General features: G+C 35.7%; 1 protein-coding gene across 6 annotated transcripts in view; it reads right to left on the reverse strand.

The window, feature by feature from the left end:
- The window catches only part of PDE1A (phosphodiesterase 1A), a 160883-nt gene that overhangs the window by 72998 nt on the left and 61854 nt on the right, over positions 1-26031 (reverse strand). Inside the window, exon 1 of one of the 6 annotated variants that reach the window (XM_014954705.1) lies at positions 10859-11096. The exons of the other annotated variants lie outside the window; for them this stretch is intronic. Within the exon in view, the coding sequence (XP_014810191.1) occupies positions 10859-10914 (56 nt within the window). The 5' untranslated portion in view covers positions 10915-11096. Of the gene's footprint in view, positions 1-10858; positions 11097-26031 lie in introns of those variants that run through there. 6 annotated transcript variants of the gene reach the window in all.

The following is a 26031-nucleotide window of genomic DNA, read 5'->3' on the forward strand; positions in this document are numbered from 1 at the left end:
AGTGGTTCTGAAGAAAGGATATAGTACGTGTAGTGTATATGACAATGTAAAAAAAAATATGAATAGGGCTTTTATTTAAAATTGCAATACTGCAATTAAAATGAAGAAAAAAGAAATAAAATAGGAGATGCTAGAATCCAGCACTCTATGTTACATGTGAAACTAACTTCTGGCATTTGGAATTGTTAAAAATAACTGTTCTGCTGAAGAATTGCCAAATCAAAGTACTTCAAAGTAGGTTTGGTAATGAAAAGTAGAACATTAGAAAAGCTTAAATACTTGAGAGCTGTATAAATGTTTAAAAGAGGAAAGATTCAAGAGGGTGAACTTTTCCCCTATATTCTTTAAGAACGATCATAAATAGGATGAAATGTAACATGACCATTCTTATTTAAACATGTGAGCTTGATTTAAGATTTGTCTACATAAGAAACTAAATTTGAATTAAGGTCAGGTAAGAAGCTGAAATTCACTATCTGTCCTTGAACAGCTCCATCTTCAAATACTTCAGGATGAGCAGAACCAAACAAAAACAAGTCTCTCGAGCAAATCAGGAAGAATATTTCCAAAAAAGTTATTCTTGAACAATATCATACTAAAGCCATTATCAAGCATTTAATATATATATGCTATATGGATATTGGCTTTTTTTCTGGAAATAGTTGTGACAGCAATTGTAGCAAACCAAATAAAAAATTATTTGTAGTCACTGCCTGGTATACAGCTGCCAGTTTCCTCAGCCTGCAAAGTGCCTGGCACCTCAATATTTCTTCCACATTTAATAAGAACAGACTAAGAGACTGTGAAAGTATTATGCAGAAAGAAGTAAACTGCAGCCTTGCTCTAATGTAGAGGACAGAATGATGGAACAGGCCACTGTCCTTACCACAGACTTGCCTAGCTTTTTCTCTGCTGCACTCAGGACTTTGATGAGTTTGGGTCTTTTCTCTTACACATCCCACAAAGTGCTCTAACTCATCTGTCCCAAAAAGATATACTAACCCCAGCTGCTCTTCACATTGACTTGCCTGATTTGAAAAAATGCTATTAAACCAACCTGATTATCAGCCTATTCACTGAAATACCTTCCAATTTGTTGATGTTCCAGGCTTGAAGTGGAGCATCCCTCAGAAGGTACAGTCCAGAATCTATCATCAAAAGGGTTACTTTTGTCTTGTTTTCTGAGAAAATTTAGCAAACATAGACTGTTACTTACCTCCAAGGTATTATTTTAATCTTTTGTTCCTCATCATTTGTGTAGCTGACTTTAATTTGCCTGTTTATATACACTTTACACATATTGTATGCAGACTGGATTGAAAATTCAGAACTTGCTGCTCAAACCAATCATGACAATATGCATAGAATATTCATGATCAGAATAACATGGAAACTACATTCATTCATCAAGAATTTCACAGCAGATAACATTTGACTTAATCTCTGTTTCTCCAGCTGAAAGAAACATAACACAAAAGGTATCTCTAAACCTGAATGCGATTACAGCCTAAGTTTTCAGAATATGTCATGTTTCCTACAGAAGAGACGTGTTTGCTTCTTTATTTTAGAAAGAACATTCTTTAATTAATTATCACTCTGCTCTAAGGAGCTACACCACTGTATTACTGACCCTGCTAACTAGAATATCAGATCCAGCATCATTTCCTAAGGCAACGTACATGGGCTGTGCCTTATAGAGCACCTCTTGTGCTCTTATGGTAAAAACCCACTAAAAAGAATTGTTAAATGTTGTACTGCTCCATTACTTTCTAAAAAAAATCCTACACCAATTTCGAAACAAGCCACATAACTATATTAATCCAGCTGCATTTAATTACTTGTGATGTTGTTTAGAAATGTCCTGGTTTTTATCTACACAAATACTATTCCAGAAAGAGCTTTCAGCTGGAAAATTACTGGGTTTCTAGGCAAGCAGTGTTTTTTTAAGAAATTTTCAAAATTGGGTTTTAATAACATAAAATTCTGTTAATGTCTGTGCCTTTCTAGGACTCAGAAATCAAAATTTGAATTCTTCAAGGGGATGACAGTATAACATCCCTAAATGTAGTCCTCTAGGGACATGAAATCTAACCTGAAAAGTTCAGCTCACTTATGGTCATGACTAACGTAATTGCTAATTGTGCTTCATCTTTCCGAGCTCTACTGAATGAATCACTATCCTTCAGTCTCTCTGCAAAGCCTTGACATTCCTTTCAAGTAAGAACCTGGCTATATTTTAATTTCAAAATAGAAAACTAGTTCTTGATTCAATGATAAAAGATAACATTTGTTTACACACTTACTAAGGATTTAGGAAAAGCTTGTGTATATAAAAAGTCAAAATAGGCAGTAAAACAGTTTGTTAGAAAGTGTAACTATATACTGTGATTTACCTGTCATATTCTCAAAAAATATATTGTTTTGTTTTCCACTGCTTTTCAGATTCTGCTATCGCAACATTTTTTTTATTGGAATCCTCAATTTTGAAATCAAATTCTTCATTTTAATCTAACATAGCATTACTCAGAGAAGTAAGCCAGTACTCTGCCCAAGAAAATCAAGCCAGCTTTAATACAGTAGCGATCAATCCAGATGTTGATCATGAGGGAGTGCTTACCTGAATAAAGACCATAGAGAAATATTAGAGCAAAGTACACAGGAGTATTAATTAAACCAAATGTGCAAGTGCCTTGTCCAGTAGTTTCCTATTAATATATTGCTTTCACCTGCAGATATCTACATAATGTCATGAGTAATTCAGCAATTCAGGACATTCTTTAATGGATATTGGTGCAAGGAAAACTAAGTGAGATGCTTAATACCAATTCAGTTCTGATTAATATGGTTTTGCATGTGTATCTTGATCAAACAAATCACAAAAATAAGAGTTCAGGCTTAATTTACAGTGTTTACAGCCTGTTTGATTGTGATCATTGGTATGAAAAACCTCTAAGATTTTATTGGCATTACAGATTGCGAGTAGTCATGTTAGAGTGCAATTTCATCCTGGAAAGATAATGTGAAAATGACAGCAAATCAGATGGATATCACCTTTTTGGGAGACCACCCTTTCCTAAGGTCAGCAAATGACAGTAACTGCTAAAGACTGTCTATGTGCTTATATGGCCTTAATACCAGGGTCAGGACCCTGGCTGGCTATGTTCTATGCAATGTTCAATAACACTATATTTGACCATATTAGGAAGTGAGTCTTCTAAGCTATTTTATATCTATGTCAGCTCATTATTTCTGTGGGTTTTCGTGTTCTCTTAATGCCATATTTTATTATTATTGATGACTAGAAATTGAACTGTAGGAACATTAAAGGCACTTGTGGACTCGAAGCAATTCTTAAGCTGATTCAAGGATGTAATTCTGAAAGATGTGTGAGAAATTCCACTATTAACATTGGCCAGAGATTTCCATTGCAGTGATACACACACAAAGAGAGACAGAAAACAAACTACATTTCTTACCATAGTGAGGATATACCTCAAAAAGAAAAAAAAAGAAAAGCAAAAGTATTGCAAAACACTCAAATGGAAGGTATATATATAGCTTTACTCCTGCTTATTAAAAATTTGTAGTGCCAAAGTTGTTAGAGGTATTCCCATGTATAAATAAATCAAATACACATTGAAGTAGAAACGGTGCACTCACCGTGAAGCTGGGGGATCAAATCAACCAATGAAGAGATCTAAATCTTTTTAACATTTTTAACATTTAAGGCAAATGCAACAGTTGTTAAAAGATGGATTTGTTTCCTTTTTAGGAAACCTGTGTTGAAACGCCTGATTGATTAACTGAGAGTATGCAAGAAAGTCAGGTTAAAGCCCTCCTCTACCATAGTGAGCCAAAGAATATAAATGAAATATGAACAAGTCCAAGTAAAGACACTGACATTTAATACAGTAACTAAACTACTAAAAATGTTTATGTATTTTTATGAAGGAACTTGCTCAAGGCTCAATAACAAGAAATTGAAGTGAGATATGCGGGAACAATTAATGGTTATGAAAAAAGATATGATCCATGGCATAACTGTCTGGAGAATAAAGGACTATAAGTATTTTGTATCATTTTTCTATTCATCTTCAGGTTTTATTATCTTTGAAATTTGCTGCCTGATCAAAATATATCTTAAACTACTTCTAATATTCTACTTTTGGACTCATGTTAAAGTAATCTACATGAAGAAGAAATTTAAGTAAAATCAATGCAATAATTTTCCTCCTGTAGATCCTAGATCAGGTATTAAAGAAAGGCATTTGTATTACAGTGAATCGGATTTATTGTGAAGTTAATCCAGGGAGTAATTTAAAGTATGCTTTGCCATGAAATAACTGTTTTCTACTCTTGTTTTCAAAATGTACTAGTACATAAATACTTGTTTAAGCTTTTCATTCACTATGATTATTATTTTGAGGTCATGTCAGCTGCATTTAGTTTATATTTTAATCCAGGATAGTTAATCTTGGAGTCTTCTCTGGAATACTCTTACTAAAGTTCAAACAGGAGCACTGTTAAATGAACAAACACAAAATAGCAGAATGAGATATTCTTACAGTACAAAGGAATAAACCTTTTCAAAATTGATCTCACAAAATGACAATAATAACCCATGAAGAGGATTAATCAGAAGAAGATCTAATCATTTTGTGCTAATAGAGTTGGAGGCACTTACTCAAACACAGCTATTCTGCGAGATTCTGGTATGTTGCAAAAAGGAGGTCTTGGCACCTCAACCACAAACATGAATACAGAAATGACATAAAAATTTACTAAACTTTCATGACTTCATTTATACTATCTAGTTGTCTGACATGGATTTCAATTATTTTTGCAGTAGGAGGAATTAATTAATCCCGCTCAGAGGCAGAATAGCTTGACATGCAGATACATATTTGATCACAGATTGACATGAGCCCCCAAATCTGACAACAAATAATTTAATCATGGGAATAATTCCTTTGTGAGGCAGATTTCAGAATTTTACCTCTGTGACTAATCACCTGTGGTTACAACCAGACCGTCCTAACATTTTAAGGCTGAAAATCCAGGCTGCAATTTTTTTAAATTACATTAACCTCACAAGTCTAACTGCATTGTGCACCTACAGACCCTTTCCATCCAGAAGCCTATGAAAGCTGCAGAGCAAAGTGGTTCAGATTGTTTTAAACACCAATACTTGTTGTTCAATTTAGCCCAAAGATATACAAACACAAGTGCAAGGATTACAGCAATAAAACCTGAATCTTTTCCTCTGTTTTGCCATTTCCATTAATTGCAGGCTGCCTCCACCTTCAACCAAACACATGCATTTCCCTGCTCTCTCCATGTGTTCCTGCCAGGACTCATGGATGCCTGCTCTCCACATCCATGTTCCAGTCGTGACACTTAATCTCTTTAGCATTCCCTCTAATCTTGGGGCAGGCATACAAAAGACAAAGTTTGCCCCCCACAGACCTTCCTTCATTTAGGTCCCTCAAAACTTTTGCTCTAAACTGAGCCTGGACCTTTACAGTTTTGTTGGTTTTTTTCCTGCCACTCATACCAAAGAGGTGAACTGAGGAGTACTGGCATTAAGAGGACATTTTCCCTCACCTTACATTTAATCTACAACATACATTACACATAACTGTATAGCTCACATACTGAGGAATTTTATTAATACACAGCTACACTTTAAGTTTAGATGTATTATTTGATAATTTTTTTTCAAATGTTTATCTACAATGATTTGAAAGTAACACACTTTTAAGTATACAACAGTCAAGTCAGTAGGCAAGGCAGCTTCCTATAGATTATTCTTGTGGAGTCCTGCTCTAATGATGATACAGGTATTTATTTTCAATATTTAACTGATGCAAAACAAGTAAATACAAAACATTGTATGTTCTCTAAGACTGAGGGCAACTGTTTCCTAGATCTTTATCACTCCGCAATATAATGCTGACGTCAGTAATAGTGTTAGTCACCACAGGTCAGAATTTTAGTTGGCATGAATCTCACAGAACACAGAGGAGTTACATCAGTTTACATGAGCACGTGTTTTCTGGTGCATTTTTGTATAACATGAAGAAAAAAGTCTTCTAGGTGAAGACTACCTGCACTGATTTTTATTTTTTTTAGTTCAGTGCATATTCAAAGTTTCATTACAAAGCCATTGAGCAACTTAATTATGAAAACAGATAAGAAGAGTTTAGAAATACATTAATAGCTCATGCCTATAATAAAGATATACAGATTAACAGTTCATGAAAGCTATTTTACTGCTGTCACCAATGAAGCACAATTTGTGCTTTAAAAGGACTTAATTCATTGCTTTCAACCAATGTTTCAGTCCTGAAAATACATAAAACCGTAAAATATATAAGTGCATCTTCTTTTCACAAATGGCCTAGCTGACAAAGAATTTAAGATGGACTTCTTTGAAAATCCCCAGCAGGAGCAGAGTTAGTGTCCCAAAGAGCCAAAGAAGCAGGCAGCTGAGCCAAGAGACTGGTGTCAGTATGGTGGGACTCTGGGACTCGTGAGACAGAACAGCTCTCCCACGCACAGCAGAAGGATTCATTATGTAAGGATTTCTCAAACAACACAAGCACCATGCTGCCTTTTACTATAACCATATCTACATATTGGAAATTGTGATTTAGCACTAAACTTCACTGGGAACAACCTTTCCTTTCCTCACTGCTATTCTTGTTACATACAAAGAATCGACTTGATCGGAATGGCTGGTTTCTGCTGCAATGCTGGGTTCTTTTTTTCAGCAATGTAGCCTCTTCCAAGCTCCAAATTATATACTGGGGACATGTCAGAATATTCTGAGATGACATGAAGCATTCTAAGAGGGAGACGCATCATCTTTAACAAAATAATTATTTGATTTTGCAGTCCTTTTATGCACACTACATTTAACTCTACCAGATTTCTACTAGCAGAAGGCTAAAAAATTATGTCTCAAACTACCAGTTTCAGGTGTCTTATAAAACAATCAGAATTTTCCTTTCTTTGATGGTGGTGGGAAAAATGCTACCTTAAGCATCATTGTGTTTTTCAGTAGCATCCTTTATAACACTGTAAATTTAATACGAGTAAAGCCTAGGTGTCTGGTTTGGAAATTACTTTTTCTTCAGATTTGCTCCAATGTTTGCTTGGGATGAATAATGCAATTTTTGAGTTGCCTTGTTGAATCTTTTCAGTGCTTCCCAATCCCACGTTTGTAAAACTGTGGCACTTTTCCAAAACATATTGTCTCATAAATCTTATATAAACAGAAAAATCTTTAAACAGTATTTTGTGGACCTACATCAGCGAATGAACATGGAAACTTTTCTTTTATAAATAGGATTACAGGAACCCCATAAAAATCAGTTAAGAGGTTTTTCAGACCTTTTAGAGATTTTGAGTTTTAAAAAGAAACAAAGATAAATGTATCACGATAATCCTATTCACAAACGCCTATAGAATCTCTGTTTATTAGACCTGTCATTGCATTTAACTAGCTACTCATAATTATTAAAAAGATAAACATGGTTTTAAGATGGATTCATGGTAGTCTGTTTTCTCTATTAATAAAAAAATGTCCCTGCAACTCCTCTCTTGGATTAGATGGTGTAACTATGCAATCTACTAGATCATTTGCCAGCATCTTCCTATCGAATGGGACTGGTTTTATTTAGCTACTAGATTTAGCTATCATTCTGAAATTTAAAATGAGAATGTCTAATTTTGTAGCAATCACAGTAAAGAAGTATATTACAGTGGTTCTCCTAGAGTCAAATGTTCTATTCCACATTCAGATTTGACCTAATCTCAATATTTGAGATTTATCTTTACATCTAATGCTATGGGCATTCATGTAACTTAACACAGCAAACAAAAGCACAAGAACTTCTTCAGAGCTTTCAATATATTTCAGAAAGAAAACAAAAAATCTATTTCTGAATAATGTGGAATTTATCAAGTAGGCTTTGAGTATGGATCTTTTTCTCTACCAAAATTTCACTGAAAATTACACAGCATCAGAAAAGCTTTTGGGTTTGAATAGCTAGCATTTTCCTCTGAAAAGCAGCCTGCGTGTTGTCAAAAACTTCTTATCAATACAGCACAGAACAGTGGAAGCATTTTGCAATCACTTTGCTTTTTTCTGAATGTTTCCAGTGGTACATGACAGAACAGCTTTATGCCTTTGGCAGTTGATTCTCACATGCATCAACCTCTGGGCCATCTGATAAGGATTGTTCTGCTTCTCTAAATCAGTAAGTACATTAGACCTCTGCTTAGCTGACGTAAGTATGTATCAGCCAATTCCTGAATGTCTGTTTTATCAGGGGAACTCTCATCAGCCCAACAAAAAACAACAGTCTGATCCTAGTTCCTAGTCTCAATGATTTTATAATCCAGTTCACTCGTGGCCACTCAGACTAGGACACCAGGATGGAATAAGTACCAGGATGTCCAGCTATGAAAATAAGCATATTAACTCATGATTCTGTAGTTTCTTCATGTGCATACTTAAGGCAATTGACTCATCTTTTCAGAGAGGATCAGGTAGTAAAGCATCGACCGAGAAGGAGGAACAAAAATCATGTATGTAAAAATTCATAATGAAATTTTAAGCTCAGACCATGTAGTAAAAGCTATTTGCACATAAATATACATATTATAATACCTAAGCTAGCTCCACTTCCAACAGAAGAGGAATAATTATCCATTTATATCAATAGATTCAAAATTTCATCTAGTGATCCAATCAACTCCATGGAGTAAGCTAGACTGGACACGTAATTGTCATCTCTCTAGAACAGGAGAGGTGCCTTGTCTTGTGCAGGAGACTTTTGTCTTGTGCAAAAGTACCTGATCTAAAGGTTTGGATTTCTGTATTCTATACTTTTTGTGAGGAACTGCAATAAATATTAATTATGATACTTAGCAGGTTTTGATCCCATACTACCAATGTATGTTTAGTAGACAAATTTTCTAGATCGGATTATTGGATGCATTAAAAAAGATAAATATTCTGGAGAACTGGAGCATATTATATCTACTACACAGAAACTTTAAAAATTCCTGAAGGCAGAATGTAGATTTTTATTCCTGTTTTGTTCAATCATTTTTGACAGAATGATAGAAAATTTCAGCTTCAGTTCTTTGTCTCTAGAGAGACACACATCAACTGAAAATATCTACAAATGTCAGATTGAAGAATACTTGAAGAATCATAACTGGCATAATGCCAAAAGATCTCTTGAACTTTAACCTGCCTATCAATTCAGAGAGCTGGCCATCAGTATCACTTGGAGAGCTCATGGAGCTGAAAATGTCTGGGATCTGTCCAAGTAAAAAAAAAAAAAAGAAGGAAAACTACTGCCACAGTAAATAAATAATTTTTTCCCATCTCTTTTCTTTGAGATGTTTTTCTACCTATCACTGTAAAGGAAGCATTTGCAAGGAATTGCATATACCTGAGGTACTGGAGGAATTGGCTTCCTCCCACAGCCCAACAAACAGTGCCAGAAGTCACTTTGCTTTCTCAAGCCAGGTCAAAGGAAAGGAGCCAACCTACAGAGCAATCCACTCTGTCTTCAGGTGTGAGGTTTGGCATAAGTTTCAATTCTGATATCATGTTAAAATTTCAATTATTTGGAAAACCTTAAATCAGACTTGAAGAAAGTATTAACTGAATGGATAATCAACCTTAGATACAGAAAAGGAAAAAAACCAAGCAGCATTCATAATAAAACTATACTATACCACAACTGATACGAATAACGAATACCCATCTCAAGCAAGGAAATGTTTAAGTAATAACAGAAAGGTCCCTTTTATACTGATTTTGCTCTAAACCCTCAGTGTTTAAAGCCGTGCAACCGAGTTCAGTCTGCAGCATTTGCATGTTTGAAAGGCATGTAGCTGGGAATGCTTTATGCCTGTTTTTCTGTCTTGTTCTCTGAAATAGAAGGAAAAGCAGTATAGGCATGTAACTATGGAGAAGATTAAAAGCCAATTAAATGCACACAGAATACACCAAAAGAGACAGATTTTCCATTTCCATCAGCCAAAAAAACATATCAACCTCTTTAAAAAGCCAGTGCATACAAATAACGTAGCTGCTTAGGTCATCTGGAAAGCTTTCTATACAGTAAAGAATTGAATTATGGTTTCCTGTTCCGTAACTTGTTGTCTTTGGTCAGTACTCAGGTGCACGGAAAAGTTTTCAAAGTAATGTTTATCACTAAAAAAAGAAAATGCTTGAGAGCTACAAACTGGCTAGCTTCTTCAGCAGGAAGAAGAGGATTTGCTTAATGTTGCTCTGGCACACAAAATATAAATCTGGTCTCAGAGAGAGATGCTATATAATCAAGTCTTTTGCTTCTTTCACAAATTGTACACTGCCAGAATTGACAGAAGATTTTACAAGCCCTAAAGTGCAAAGCCTCCTGTGTAAATATACACATTCACTTTTAGCTATTAGCTCTAAAATTTGTGTGGCTTTGCTCCTTTAATATTGTGAACAAGACAAATTTTGAATGGTCTGTCATTTATCAAAGTTCCCGTCAAGAACAGCTGCTGCATAGCCAGAACTGGAGATGGGAGAGCTCAGTCATGTACATTTTACCCACAACAGTAGCAATTACGTGTATAAGCAGTTCCATTAGCATCAAGAGGGAGACGATGTAATTACAGATTTGTACATCTTGGCCTCAGAACAAAACAAACGCAAAACCAGGAATTCAATTTCTGATCAGTCATCTTATACATTAAATATACATTACGCCCACAAACAGGAGGCTCAAATCAGTTATCTAATAGAGACATCTTGCACCATTGGAGATGCCCTGGAGTATCTCACCTGGTCCCCAGCTGCTGCTCCAGAAGAGCGCAGGTGTCCTGCAGGTCCTGTGCCATATCTGCCAGCCCTGGGTGGATGTCTCGGGCACCCTTAGGTGTCTCAAATGTCACTAGAAGCCTGTATTTGAGCTACTGACTCAAGCCTAGGCTGTCATTTCTTTACAGGTTAAGCAGACATACGCTCCTTCCGACAGAAGATACTCAGTTCAGAAATCACTGAAATCTACTTGAAGATAAACGGGAGAAGGGTTACATTTCTTCAGAGACAGAGAGTGTGTGGGATGGTGCTACTGCTGCAGTATGACATAAAAAGCCTGGTCTCGTACATGTGTTGTGAGGAGAACAGAAAAAAGAGAGAGAAAGCCAGAGAGACAGAGACAGAGAAAGCACATATATACTGCAGTCTTCTGAGGTGTCAGGAGCACAATTATTCCTTGTTCTGCATGATTTTTCACCTTTTGCAATTGATTATAACCTGGTTTAAGAAAGGAGACCTCGTCATTTACTACTGTGCCCAGGTTTTACCTTGCTTCTCAGTCAAGCATGATGCCTGATTAACATGCATAGGAAAGCAACATGCACCATAATCTTTTTTACATCACCGGCATGGTATTGAAGGAGCACAGATTAAATCCACCTCCGTTGCTGGGCAAATAATGCACTGGCCGTAACGTAAATGGGAACCAAACCCATCAGATAAAACATATGCTGATTTTTTTTTTTTATTGTTCTCTTTTCAGATCAACTCTGCAGTCCCTGCTTGGACTCAGTGCTCCTAATCCAATTTATTAGTCACCAGGTCTGACTACCCAGCCACCCTAGGGAACATGTGAGTGGTCCAGTGTAAGGATCTCCCTCCTCCCCTTTCCTGTCTCCCAGAACTAAATCCTCCCAGTCATTCCCCTTGCCCCTCTGAACTGAGGACACAGGCTGTGGTTGCCAGGGGAGAGACCAGCTGAGAATTTTTTTTTCTGTCATGTGTGTGAGATGGTACCTGTCCCTGAGGAACCGGACTGACATCACCACCCATCATGACCAAAGCCAGAATCTAGACTCTCACCTGTCCTTCTCATGGCACCTGCTTATTTGACCTTAAATTCCCTCCAAATCACATCCAGATATTTTTATGTAAGGACAGGAAAAGAACTAAAGGACAAACTTGTTTAAAAGTTATTATTATCTTAAAGACAATTTTCAGAAATTAGCTAATAAGAAAAGGCTACATAAAATGATAGTATCTTTAAAAACAGCTTATCACTTTACCCTGTTTTTTTGAAAAAACACAATAATTTAAATAATTCTATTTAATTTAAATTATATTAATTTAAATTTATTTAATCTATTTAATTTAAATTATATTAATTTAAATAATAATTTAAAAATTCTATTTATCAAGTTCAATCACATTTTCAGGCTCTATGATTGTATGTGAGGTCCAAAACTCGTACAAAACAAGAATATTTTTAGAGAATTCAAATTATATGAGAAAGATGGATATTAAGCTAAGACTTATAGCTGGATATAGCTGGAATCAGTGGCTGAGAAGCAACTGAATGATCATCTAAATGGATAATTACCAGAATGTCTTGGCTGGATTTATTGAATCTGTATCTTATGCATCCCCACTCTAACCTGGACTAGAGGGAGTTCAAAAAGTTTACCTGACAGGAGGTACATGCCTTAACTCCCCTTTGCTGCAGAGTTTCATTTGTACAAAATTATGGACTATAATTTATGCACAATACTTTATACCACAGGCCAATTATAAGACTTCATAAAACCAACCAAAGCAACTTTTTCAGGCAGTTTTTGTCTGGAGAATTTACAGACATCTCAACAGCTTATCACATATTTGCAGTGATTATGGTACAAATATCCTTAAAGGGATGATCAATAATACCTATGACATTCACATTTCATGAGGTTCTGAAAATAATTCAAAACATGATACAATCATGCAGGTATGAGTGGATTGATGGTCACTGTACACAATATCCTTTTATATAAACTTCTAGTATGTTTTTTTTTTTAAGAAAACAACATTTGTTAATACAATGCCATTTTATCTATGACAAACTAGAAAATTAATGTGTTCAGACAGTAGAAAACATCTGTGGTACGGATGCAAATAATTAATATAGCAGTCTTATATGTTCAAATTAAGATATTATTCCGGTTTTGAGATTCTCATTGAAGAAGACAGCAGTTTTGTTCTCTTACCACTATTCACTCAACACTAAAAAGTGGGAGGAAATCATCTTATGCTGCTGTAGAGAGCTTCCAGCTACTAGAAGCTATTTAACTTTGCTTCCAGCCTATGGCACTACCATTGCTAAAAATTTTCCTAAAAAATCATTATAGAAGTAATATAAATAAACATGTCCTCCTAGCTTTACACACAATCTCTTCCACTTAAATCAGACTGTTTGCTCTATGTTTTAGGAAACATTAAAAACATACAAAGCATCTCTAAGACAGCAAAATATTGGCCTGGCAATAATTCAGACACCTGTTTCAGCTCTTTTAAAATCCCACTGACCCTCCCATACTTCTGTCCCTCTTAAAGATGTCAGAAATTTCACCAGCCCCACGCAGCACGGAGTCTGGGGTAGCTGGATAGTGGAGACCTGAACACGGTTGTCCCAACACTGAGGCAAAATCAAGTTTAGGCTGTATTTCTGAGAATACTTGAATTGGCTCTGCTGCACATCTATAATTGTAATATTTACAGTTTTCCAAAGGAAAGAAGTACTATTTGTTAAATCAGAAAGTCTCATTTGTGAACAATGGAAAATACTACTAAACTGTACTTTTCAAATAGTGCCAGCTATTTAGCTGCAGAATTGCACAGCTTACCATATCACGTCACTGGAGACTAAAATAAAACCTTCCCAGAAACCCAAGTGCCCTATAATACTAATTTTAAGAAGTTCCACAGTTATTCCAAGCAAATCATTTTATCTAAATTTGGCTATTAATTCCTATAGTCAAACTGATTTTGAAAAAGACAGTGTGTTTGGAGTAAACATAAGAAATGACATGGAACAATATGTTTTCCCCGCGCACCACATGAGCTGTATCTCACTGAGTGTACGCAGATATTCTTTTCTTCATTTGGGATTCTGCCTTGGCCCCAAACTCCCAATAATTATACAAAGGCTTCTTAGCCACTCCATGATGTCTGAAGAAGATTCTCCATAGCAATTTGTCTCTGAATATGTTTCTAGAGGTTAGAAAGTAATTTGAGAGCTGTAAGACCATACCTTCAGTTGTACAAAATACTTCAGCATTCTCTTTGGTCAAAAAGCCCACAAAAAGACCAAAGGGTTCCACTCTCTTTATGTCAGGGCCCATCCATCAGTCTGGCATATTAATTTTAAGTTTTGCTTATGCATTTGATGCTACAGGCATTGCTGAAATTTTGTTGTAATAGCAGGTGCCAAAAGAAAACAGAAGCAAAAGAGAGAAAAAGAATGGAAAGTACATCATCAGCAGCATCAGCAGGTACACCAGCAGAAGAGTATAATAGCAGCAAAACTGTATGAAAGTTCCCCACTCCCTGAACTTTCCTGACTATTTTCAGTGGAAAACCTGAAAACATCACAGTCTCATCCTGCTGTTTCCTGAGACAGGAGTAACTGCCACTGTTTAACTAACAGTTAATTGCCCTGCCACTTTTTACATACTTTCGGCTGAGAGATGCACTTATTCATATACTGTGTTTGAATCTGCTGGATTGCCGAGAAAACAGAATATGCTGAATTCATACCTAGATTTCAGAAGTACCTAGAATTCAGAGCATGCTGGGACAGGGCAGCTGCAAAGGCTTGGAAGTGCTGAAGTCTCATGAGTCCTGACAGAGGAATTCCCTTCAAGGTCAGGGACACTTATGCCCTACACATTCCCCAGCCAGAAGAATTTCTTCACAGGAAGGTAAAATGCAAAAAATATGTTGGGAACAAGAGAAAAAGAAATTACTGTTCACATCTTGTAGTAACTAAGCAAAGGCATTCAATGCAAGGGGAATTTTTTTCCTTCTCATCTTCACATCATGTAATATTTACATAACTTACTTACTCTTCTTTTAAGCTGGGAGATACACTATGTCCAGATGCCAATAGTTTAAATTAAGTCTTACTCTGAACTTTAAAATATAAAATAAAACCTCATCCTGTAATTTTTATCCTTTTCAATAATGACAGGTCATGCCATTAAAACCATGAACCTGACCCAGTGATTTTCAAATAAAAGGATATAAACCTGTTTTGTGCTTGGTACTAAATTTAGAAAGTATTCATGTGAATGAAAAACATAATAAACAAAACCATTTTTTAAATAAAAATATGGTGATTTTAGGTTACTTAGCGCTTTTAGAAATAGTCTAGAATTTCATACAGAATGTCAAGTCTGATTTTTGAATTTTCCAAAATAAAAAATAAGTTCTGACTTCAAAGATGGTTTTCAAAAAAAAAAAAGAAAAAAAAGCACATGCTCACATAAAACATATGTTATGTGAAACTAACCATTTTGTGGAAATCTTTCATAAAAATAGAAATCTAGCAATCATAAATGGCTTGAAAGAAATACTTTCAGAAGAAATCTGCAGTCAATCTGTCACATTTAATCATTTAGAGTTACAAGTAAAAGGCCCTACAGAATCAACAATGAACCATTTGATCTCCTTTTAAAACCTGCATATTCTGCTCTGCCATCACCCTAACTATGCCACCTTGGAAAGTGTTGCTCTATTGTCAACAAAATCTAAACAGCAGTTTCAAGTTAGTAACATCTCAGTTAAAAGTTTACTAAAAATTCTACAATTTCTTATTCCTAGTTAAAGACAGAGCCTTTGTTAACTTCTCAAAATTTAAATGTTGCATATTTATTTGGCTTCTACATTCAGTCTTGAGCAAAAAGCAGCAATTCATATAAATGTAGTAATGAGTGGTTCTTCACATTTTAAAATTAATACATGATGAAGAGTTTCTATGCTGTAGGTTATCTAAATTTCCCAATTTATTTTCCTTTTAATTGTCAGAAATTTAAAATAAAATAAAAAATTATTAAAAGTGTTTGAATCTTGTTTGAAAACTAACCTAGGAGTAAATTATGTATAAACTTGTTTGCCAAAGAGCTCCATGAATTTCTGTCATTGTGACAATATACTAAATTTATTTCTTGGGAGTTAACTTCTTCATTTTTGTTAAGACAGTTTATTTTCATAGAATTTAACTGTGCTAAAATACTAAGATACAGAGTAGAAGAGATTGGTCGTATGGTGTTGTTTTTGGTAGATTAGATTATATTTTCATACCACTTTCTATCCAAGGATATTGTGACATTTTATAAACAAGTTGAGACTTACACACCAAATTTTATCTTTGTTCTACAAATAGGGATACTGAGGAACATGAGAAGATAGGTGCCAGGGGTCATGGGAAATAGGACACAACTCTCTTGGCTCACAGGCTTATTCTTCCCACTCTGTGCCTTGTGTTTCTCCCAAAGGCTGAAAAACCAACAGGGAGTCAGCTGCATTGCCCAGAACTACAGTTTCATGACACCAAAGTGACTGACTACTGAAAACTACCTGCCTGGTGAAACCTAGCTTTTGAATGAAGTTAAAAATGTTTCCTACAAGCTCAGGTCCGCGCCTTAAATCACCTTTCTGCCATACTCTCCGCTAAGTTATCTCTATTTTGCTTAACATGGTCATACTACTCTTTAGCTTAAAAAAAAAAAAAATTCAGAGGAGTTTATTGTGCCAAACCTATAAGATGGTTAAATATGAATGAAGAGCTAACTCAAAATGCCACATTTCATTGCAAAATTAAAAAAAAAACAAAAACAGTTACATAATTTACATATTTTCTTTCCTTAATGAATAGCAGAGGCAAGTGACAAAAAACAGATTCTATTTTAACTCCTACAATACAGTAGATCCATAATATTTGCAGGTAACTTACATACTCATTGAAGAAACTACAATACTAACATTAATTATGAAAAATTGAGAAAAAAAAAAGGTTGACATTTTGAGTAAGGTACTTGATTATAATAATCATTTCACTCTAAAGGGAGTTATGTACTGCAGATTTCTTGTAATTCAATCAAGGATCAATGAACACAGAAAGTGTATCAACTTGCAAAAAAAAAAAAAAAAAAAAAAATTTTTTTTTTTTCTTTTTTTTTTTTTTTTTATTCCTCATCTATATATTGGGAGACAAGCAGATAATCCCCTTACTTACTGTAACATTGTGCAGCAAAGGCAGCAATATAATACTTTCTTCATTCCTTTTGTTTATAATTCAGAAGCTCAACCAGTCCGAGAAAGACAAATTTGTTACTCAATGCAAAGAAATTTGAAGGATATCAAAGGTACATAGCAATAACCCTACTGGAAACTACAGTATAGGTAAGCCACATACAACCATTGATCTGTCATAAGTCTGTGAAGTCAATCTTTTCACTATAAGAAAATTACCCTTATTATCTTTCCTAATTTTTAAATTGAAGACAGATTATTCTAGAGTGCCAGAACCATAATCAGTCTGACAAAAAAGTATTGGTTTTCAGCTGCATCATATTCAAAAGTATCATGATGTGGTACTTCAGTTTTCAACAAATTCATGGAACTAATGATAACTCTCCAATATTGTAAAATACAAACTACATTCTTGAAAGCTGGGGTCATTTGAATATATGTGCACATACAGAGCTAGTAACTGGAGAGCATCCTTGTTTCCAAATGACATTAGCAGCTCAGTGCTGCTATTTGTTAGCAAAGTGACTTATTTTGCTAGTAAAATAAGCAAGCATAACACGATATTTTTTTTTAATCTACAAATCATTTTATACTCCGTATGCTCAAAAGCACAATAATGCTTAATGTTTCATTTTTTCTCAAAGCACATGAGAATAATTGTCTGATATATTCAAAGTTCTTGCACAGGATGAGATAAATACTTCAGGATCATTAAATGACACATATCCTAATTTTGTTAAATCTCTCTTTCTAAATTTGGCTCTGTTACACAACGATTGAATTTCCATCACCAGTTCTACTGCTTCTTAGCAAACAGCAACACTAGCCCACAGTGACTGTCTTTTATTTATTAAGTGCTTAAACAGGTTACCATATTTTAGGTTAGATGTTCAGAGATATATTGATGCCAAAATTTGCTTTCATAACATAAAAACAAATGTTATTATGCAGCAGTAAAATTGCTTCGAAGGCCACTGGGAGAGAGGCCATATGCAATATTACAAATCTTCTGAGAAAGAGCGAGCCTGTTACTGTCAAACAGGACAAACAGCTCAACAGCTGAGAATAAATGCATGACATTCCCCACATGCAACATTTCCAGAATTTACAACTATATACTACTGACCTCAGGAGCATTCTAATGACACACTTTTAAGAACGTTTACTTTTGTTTTAGTATTTATATGCCAATGATAGGAACCCCACTGAAAGGTACTGATGAAGAAACTCTGATTATTTAGCCACATTTTTCTTCGGAAAAGTCTCCACAATTTATTGCTCTGAAATCTTGTCCCCACCTATAAACTGCACAGAACCAAAACGAAATATATATCTTAATTCACTATGAACTTGAAAAGTTTTTGTACCTAAAATATGATAATTTTTCAACTCCTGTGATGACTGCTTGTCCAAAATCTTCATCTGCCATGCAGATGGGGGAAACTCCACCCACAGGCAACGGTAAAGGCATATGAAGCCACTAGTGGAAGAAGTTTCCCAAAACTATCAGAAGTCCCCCGCATGCCTAAGGAGGAACAGATGAAGTACTTACAAGCAGATGTCTCTTCCCTTATTTTCTCTAATTCAGTCTGCCCAGATGCTAAACACAATTTTTTCTACTATGTCAGAGGTGCATATTGTTTGACAGAGGAGTTCAAATGTTTGATTACCAAATCTATAACTTAAATTCATAACTGTTTTTTCTGATGTGTAAATCGGATCAGTCAGCAAACAAAAGACAGACTTAGTCCTTCTATCAGCAGGCTATTTAAGCACGTATTTAACTCTACAATCGTGACCAGCCCATTTCAGACAACAGCTTACTTCTATGTTTAAACTTCACAGATTTGAGTGTCAGAATAGATAGATGACCTTACCTATTCTGATGACTTGCATAAAATTTTGAAGCTGCTCTTGGCGAAGCTGAATAATGATCACCAACTCTTTCTGGTTTGCTTCCTCCTCCAACAGTATTTTTCAAGCAGAGATATCACATGGATTTTCTTGGTTACTTTCTGCAGACCCCTGGGAGGCAGAGCATAGAACCTCACCAGCTATGGACCACAGGCTGCAAAGCATGTACTGGCACACAGACGTACCCGGTGGCATGTCAGGAGATCTTCACAGAAAAACAACCTAAGATTCTGGAGGATTCATTTCAAAAACTTAAATACTGCGGAGTTTAAACTGCATTGATTTATTCTTTATGGTGCAATGGCATTTGCCTAATTGTGCTTTCTCAGTACTACAAAAGAAATGGCCAAGCTTTCTCAACACCATGTTACATTTCTCCAGAAAGAGAACTACTGTACTTCCCCTGATGTTCATGCCCCAAAACTCAGTAAACACGATGTATTCTGTTGGATAAGCAAGTTTCATGGCAACGTATCAGCTAAAGAATGTGTTATTATTCATCAAGACACAGATGATAAAGTCAGAGTTCTATAGCTAATGATAGATTTTTTAAAAAGGACACTAAATTACTTTATTATCTCCACCCTTGGACTACAAGCACATACCCTCTTCTTTCAAACTCAGCTGAACAATAGCCTTCAAAAATCTAATCAAAGTGGGCCCTGCTTTGGAGTTGGAGGTAGGTAAGACCTCTGTCCACCAGAGCCTTTTATTCCTTATTCTTTCAAACTCAGCTGAACAATAGCCTTCAAAAATCTAATCAAAGTGGGCCCTGCTTTGGAGTTGGAGGTAGGTAAGACCTCTGTCCACCAGAGCCTTTTATTCCTGTGGGTCTGATGTGCAAGGCCATCGAATCCAGAGTCCAGAGTTGTCCCTTTCATCCACCTGGCTGAAGGCAGGACCCCTCTAGCTCTGACCGTAGTATCTAGCATCAACAAATCGGTTTGTGTGGCTCTTCCTGTAAGCAAGGTCTTCAGATTTCCTTTCTTGTTAAACACAATAATCATAATGAAAAGATTTATGCAGGAAAGAATTTCATATGAATCAACAAGCGCTCCAAAAATGCCTATCTAGAAGGAATTAGCAAAAAACACTCAAAACCCCAAAAAGCTTGCCAGTATACTGACAATATACATATCTAAAACTGGAGACCAATGAAAAGTAAATGTTAGAACCGAAGGAAGTAAACTGTGGTGCTGGCAGCTACCAAGAAGTAATTTGAATTTGTAGCTCCTAGTAATTCAGAACATATACTAAGAGAACAGCACACTGATTAGCTGGGGATCTATGGAATCACAAGCAATTTAGCTTTTTGGGTTTTGTAAGGATTGAACCAAGTAATCTCAAGTGCCTTTTTGACGGAGCAGTAAAACAAGTAGATGAATCAGGTGGAGTAGAAATTACATCACCAGACTTCCAGAAAGATTTGGACACTGGAATACCTGGAAATATAATTCAAATTGGCTCACAAAGGAAGGTAGTTTTGAGAACTGAAAATTGACATGAAAATCATAAACAGAGCAGCATCAGGATGAGATGATATATCTCATTAGCAATGAGATTGCTAATATCCAGGACAAAAACTTTTTTTTTACTTATTATTTAATAATGGAAAAAGATTAATGAAATATTCAGATTTCAAGCCAGGTGACAACAAAGAGGATTTAAAAGTTATTGCAAATGCACATAAAACAACATTATGAAAATAATCTCACATGCTTGGAGGCTAAGAAAAATGTGAGAACATTTTTCAATATGCATTTCAAGGGGAGAGAGAGCTGAAAATGAGCACTACTGAGGTAGACTTCAGGGGAACAAATATTCATGCCAGCATATCACTAAAAAGATACCTGTAATTTGGAGATGTTTAACTACATCTTGGAAAAGAAAGAGAGCATTACTTCTCATATGACTTTGGTATGAGGAAAAATGGAATTAAGTTTTTCTGTAAGCAATCATATCCATGGAAAGTAAAAATTGCTCGAAGAGGACATTAACTGGAAGCTTTTAAAAGGCTCAATGAAAGAGGAAAGTTAAAAATAATTAAGTATAGATTGGTTCACATTTGACTAGACTGACAGCATCTACAAATATTTTGAGATCATAAACAAAAAAGTAGAATAGTTATTCAGTATGAGACTTTCACATTACTAGCCTGAAATTAAACATGGAAAAATTGAGACTGAATATCAGGAAGGCTTCCTGGCAGTGAAACAACCCGGGCTCCCAAGGGAACCAATGGAATCTACATAGCTTTAAACTTTGAAAACTAGACTAGACAATAACACTCAGTGTAGTTTGGGGAATATTTTTGCATTGGCAAAAGATATAGCTGCATGACTTTATACTGGTAGGTCATTGCCATCTCTGCTTTCCATAATTCTTTGAACAAATACATACCACCACCACCCCCTGCCAGCTGCACAGTCAAGTTATCTGTCTCTATTTTCACTAATATTAGCAAAAATTACAGTCACAGTCCCCCCCAAAAGACCTGTCTTTATAAGAAAAGGTTTTAGTTATTCAAATGAAATTCACAAAAAGTTATTAAATTCATAGCCAAACCATGAGTTTGCATTTGTTTTGTACTATGGTTTGCTCATGTATTAAGATAGAATAAAAATAAATGACTTCAGGTGAAGGTTAGCCTATGATCTGCTGATTTGATCTACTAGCTTGAAAGTTAACTATGCTGCCAAGTAAAATTGTTATGGTTTTTGTGCATTGTTGTCATGGTGACTACAGTTGGTCTATAGGTGTCTTTTTCTCATTTAAAATCTAAAGAGATATTCTTAATAAAGTCAATGGGAAAATATTTTTAGTTTAAAGTTTAATCATCCTGTTAAATATTTCCTCTTAATAATACGCCAAAACTTTCTAAACCCTCGTGATACTCATTCCTTTCTGCACACATTGTTTTCTTTACAAACAGAACATTTTATGTTTAGTGCCAATTACTGCTCTTGCTTAATTTCCATATAAACCCAAATGACGTCAGCAAGAATGCACAGGTGTAACTGTCAACAGAGCAGCAACTTGAAGTTAGCTTTACTGAATTATGCAGTACGCAATGTACTAATATGCCATTAAACATCATGATTACCCCGATTCAGAATGTTTTAACAAGTTACACAGTCTATCGATGTACCTTTACATATACATGATTTAAGTCTTGAGTTAACTGCTAGGAAACAAAGTTACCTTGTGTGTCCTAAATGAAGGAAAAAATATTAATAAAATTGCCCAGAGCAAAGTTGTTCCGCCTGTTATTTATGTCACAAAGAAACGAAAGTTAATATTCACTTACTGGCTAATCTTTGTAACATGGAAACATTTTCTTTCCAAAATTAGGGTTAGTTATAAAAACCTCCTGTTTGTTCGACAAACAAAACTGAACTAGCAAAATATTCAAAGCACTGTTCAGTAACTATCGTGAAACGGGATTACAGAGAAAACAAATCACGTAACAGGAATACTTAACTCCTTAAATGAAGAAAAAAAAGACACTTAATAAGAAAGAGCTTTTCATTCTGATGAAAATTAGAAGGCAGAGCGTTGTTGCAACACAGTAATTTTGTACCTTTTAAACCTGTTGCAATGAGTTCTTACATACTAAGATAGTATTACTGATGGAAAAAGTAACAGTGAGAAAGTGCTAATAAATCCAAGGAAAACATGATACTTATTTGTGAAACAGAAGGTTTGATGGCACTGTAGTTAAGGACGCCTTGTGGCTTTTAGAGCTCTGTTTATATTTCCAATACACTATGCAAACTTTCTTCAGCTAAAAAAACATGCAGTAATGGAACCAGGGGGGAATAGGCTATACTGTGAACAACTATTCTGTGATACTGCCATTACAGGGTCATGTGCCCTGAATGGCTAAGAAATGTATAGTCCATCTTCTGGATTTCTTTTGGTGTACAAGGGACTTGCACATCCCTGCAGAAGGCAACACAAACTTAGACTGTCCTTTAGGGTTGAAAGCAGAATTTAAATAGTAATAGGTCTATTATTGGCCCTAATTTCACTACAAACTAGCATTATATTCAGGGATGTCAGCATAATTAAATACACAAGGGAAATTAAATTACTGATGCAAAAGTGATAAAGCATATCTACAGGGAACCATCCTCGAGATCAATATTTTATAGAATCATAGAATAGATTGGGTTTGAAGGGACCGTCAAATGTCATCTATGCCATCCCCCATGCAATGAGCAGGGGCATCTTTAACTACACCAGTCTGGTCAGAGCTCCATCCAACCTGACCTTGAATATTTCCAGAGGTGGAGTATCTATCACCTCTCTGGGCAACCTGTTCCAGTGTTTCACCACCCTCATTGCAAAAAAAAATCTTCAAATTTCTTCATAGCTTTTACTATTATAAATACTGTGTATCTATGTGAATTATTGACTATAATGGTGAATGTGGTAAATCAAGGTCTACTTTGCACCAGTATTTTACATAGAACAGCTCTCTATCCATTCTGCCAGACCTAACTTCATATGGCACCAAATGGGGGTATCAGTGATCAATACCCGGTGGTGTGATCATACTCTATTCTCCCCTGTCATTCACATGCCCCTTCCAGTTTCTCCAGACGGGTCCTGGTAGGGTGGTCACAAGGTGAGTCAGCTCAGCAATCTGAGCTGAGGAAAATGAAAGCACTTTCTGCAACATAGGTAAACAATAAAGGGCATGGGGCTTCCCCCAGCTCACCTGCCTAAACTGACTCACCTCTTGGCTACAGCTGCATCCTGCTGTGACAGGGAGGGGAGGGAATCACGCAGCCAAGAAGATGTCAGTGTAGTTCAGGTGTATTGTGAAACTCTTAATAACACTGCAGGGAGTTATTCCAACCTCAGTGGGACATAAAATAGACTCTTACCAAAGCTATCCCTATAACAGCATACAGATAGGCTACGTTTTTCTGAGAACAGCGTGACCTCCAGTCACATGGCAGTTAAGGTGCTCACTTGGCATCCTAGGAGTTATTGCACATGTGTGCAATGAATAGTTGTTTTCTTTTGGGGAATTATGTTCCTTTTAAATTCATATCACAGTACAAACTGACACACTGAGAGGCTGGTGGGTGTTTCTGACTTATGGGCCACCCAGTTTGATACCTAATTATCTTCACCTTTGTCCATCACAGAAGCCTTGTATATACCCTCATAAGTCTGTTTACTTCCAGCAACAGGTTCAAACTACTGTGTTTTTTTGTTCAGTTCCTCCTTACACACAGACTCAGAGTGCAGATGCCAGCAAGTTTAGATGCCATCAGAAACCGTATTTTGAAAGGAAATACACTCTTTGAAAAGGCCTATTGCACAAGGTCATACCCAACAACAGAATGAGAAAACAACTGCATTAGCTGAGTAATCCTTGTGATCTCAGAGAGGAAAACCCTGCCAGTGAATGTTTTCAATGCCAGTCTTGACATATTTCTTTTCCACACCTATATTTGTAGAAAGATTGTTTAACTAAACATTAGAGCCTTGAGATGTGCTCACATGCAAGACGGTCTCTGTGTATGCTGTAGCTTAGATTAGCTATTAAACCACTAAGCCACTTCTGTCTGGAAAAAAAAAAAAAAAAAACATAGAGAAATATAGTAGACAAAGTTGTAGCAAAAGAGAAACTGGTAAATACCTAAACTATAAGGAAGAAACTCAATATTAACAGAGTGTACAAAGTTTCAATTAAGCAGAGCAACAAGGAATTAAAAGACAAACAGAAAGCTGATTACAATCAATGAGATCAAAGGGACACTTCCAGCAAAGCACTTAATATGAATTACAGAAGAAAGAGCAGAAGCAGCTTGTAGTGCTGATTTTCCCATAAGTCTATTTTAGTATATGCAGTATCCTAATCGAGTTGTTTTCAAATGATAGTAAATCTACAAGTAAATCTGCTTTTTAATCCATTTTGTACCCTTCTCGTCTATCCTGGGAAAATTTCAAAACTGCTGACAGGCCCAGCATGGAAAATCGTTACTTATTACAGTTTCCCATGCAACTGTTTTCTTACCTGTGCATGCACTAATGATCAAACAGAGTTCTTGCCCACACTTCTTTGAAGAGGGCTGCATAGCACTACAAGCAACTTGGTAATCTTATATAACTATTCGCAATCTTTCACACTTCCATGAGCAAATACTAGTTTGAAAAATAACAAAGGTAGAAGAATGCCACTCTTCAGAAAAAAATTGGTCAGAAAAGATCTATTTTTTACATCGTTTATTATCATTTTGCTCATAAAGTATTGAATGATAGCCCTTATATTATTTCTAAAAGCATATCTGGGGACATGACCAATGCTTGCAGGGAAAAATGTAATAACAAACTGAACACTGAACACAAACATCCACGTTTAACAAAGATTAAGAAGCACAAAACAGATTTTCAAGCACTTTTTCAGCATATTCAGTTTTCAGCTCACAGCCTTAACCCAGACAGACATGACTTAGAGATAGTGGACAGCTCACACCCCACAGTGTTCATTCACTATTTTTCCAGTATTCCTTGAAGGGTTCCTGAGCAATCAGCTTTAAATGAAATTGTTATTCTACCAAAGTGCTATTTTGAATCCACAAAGTGAATGTTTTGCCCTGCTTTCTTAGAATATATCAGAATCCTAAAATACCCTGGGCACACTCACATCTGAATAACAAACATAATACAAAGATGGTGAGGAACAGCCCAGGCTTCAAAAGCTTCGTGATTTCTCTTTAAAATGCCCAGTTTCACAGAATGATATACAACAGCCTATCAAATCTTTTTATGGAATGTGGCTTGAGATTACTTTATTGGGAGGAAGGAAAATTAAATCATTCTTTTAAAAATAATTTTTAAAAAAGTAACACGATCTAAACAAACTATAGACTGATCACTAGTTCCATGTCAGACAGAAATAAATTCCCAGATTCCAGGGCTAAAATGTCTTAAGTTAAAATGTCTTCTCTGTTATTAGATTTTTTTAAAAGAAATCC

Source organism: Calidris pugnax, unplaced genomic scaffold, assembly GCF_001431845.1.
Source record: "Calidris pugnax isolate Ruff unplaced genomic scaffold, ASM143184v1 scaffold103, whole genome shotgun sequence".
NCBI lineage: Eukaryota > Metazoa > Chordata > Aves > Charadriiformes > Scolopacidae > Calidris > Calidris pugnax.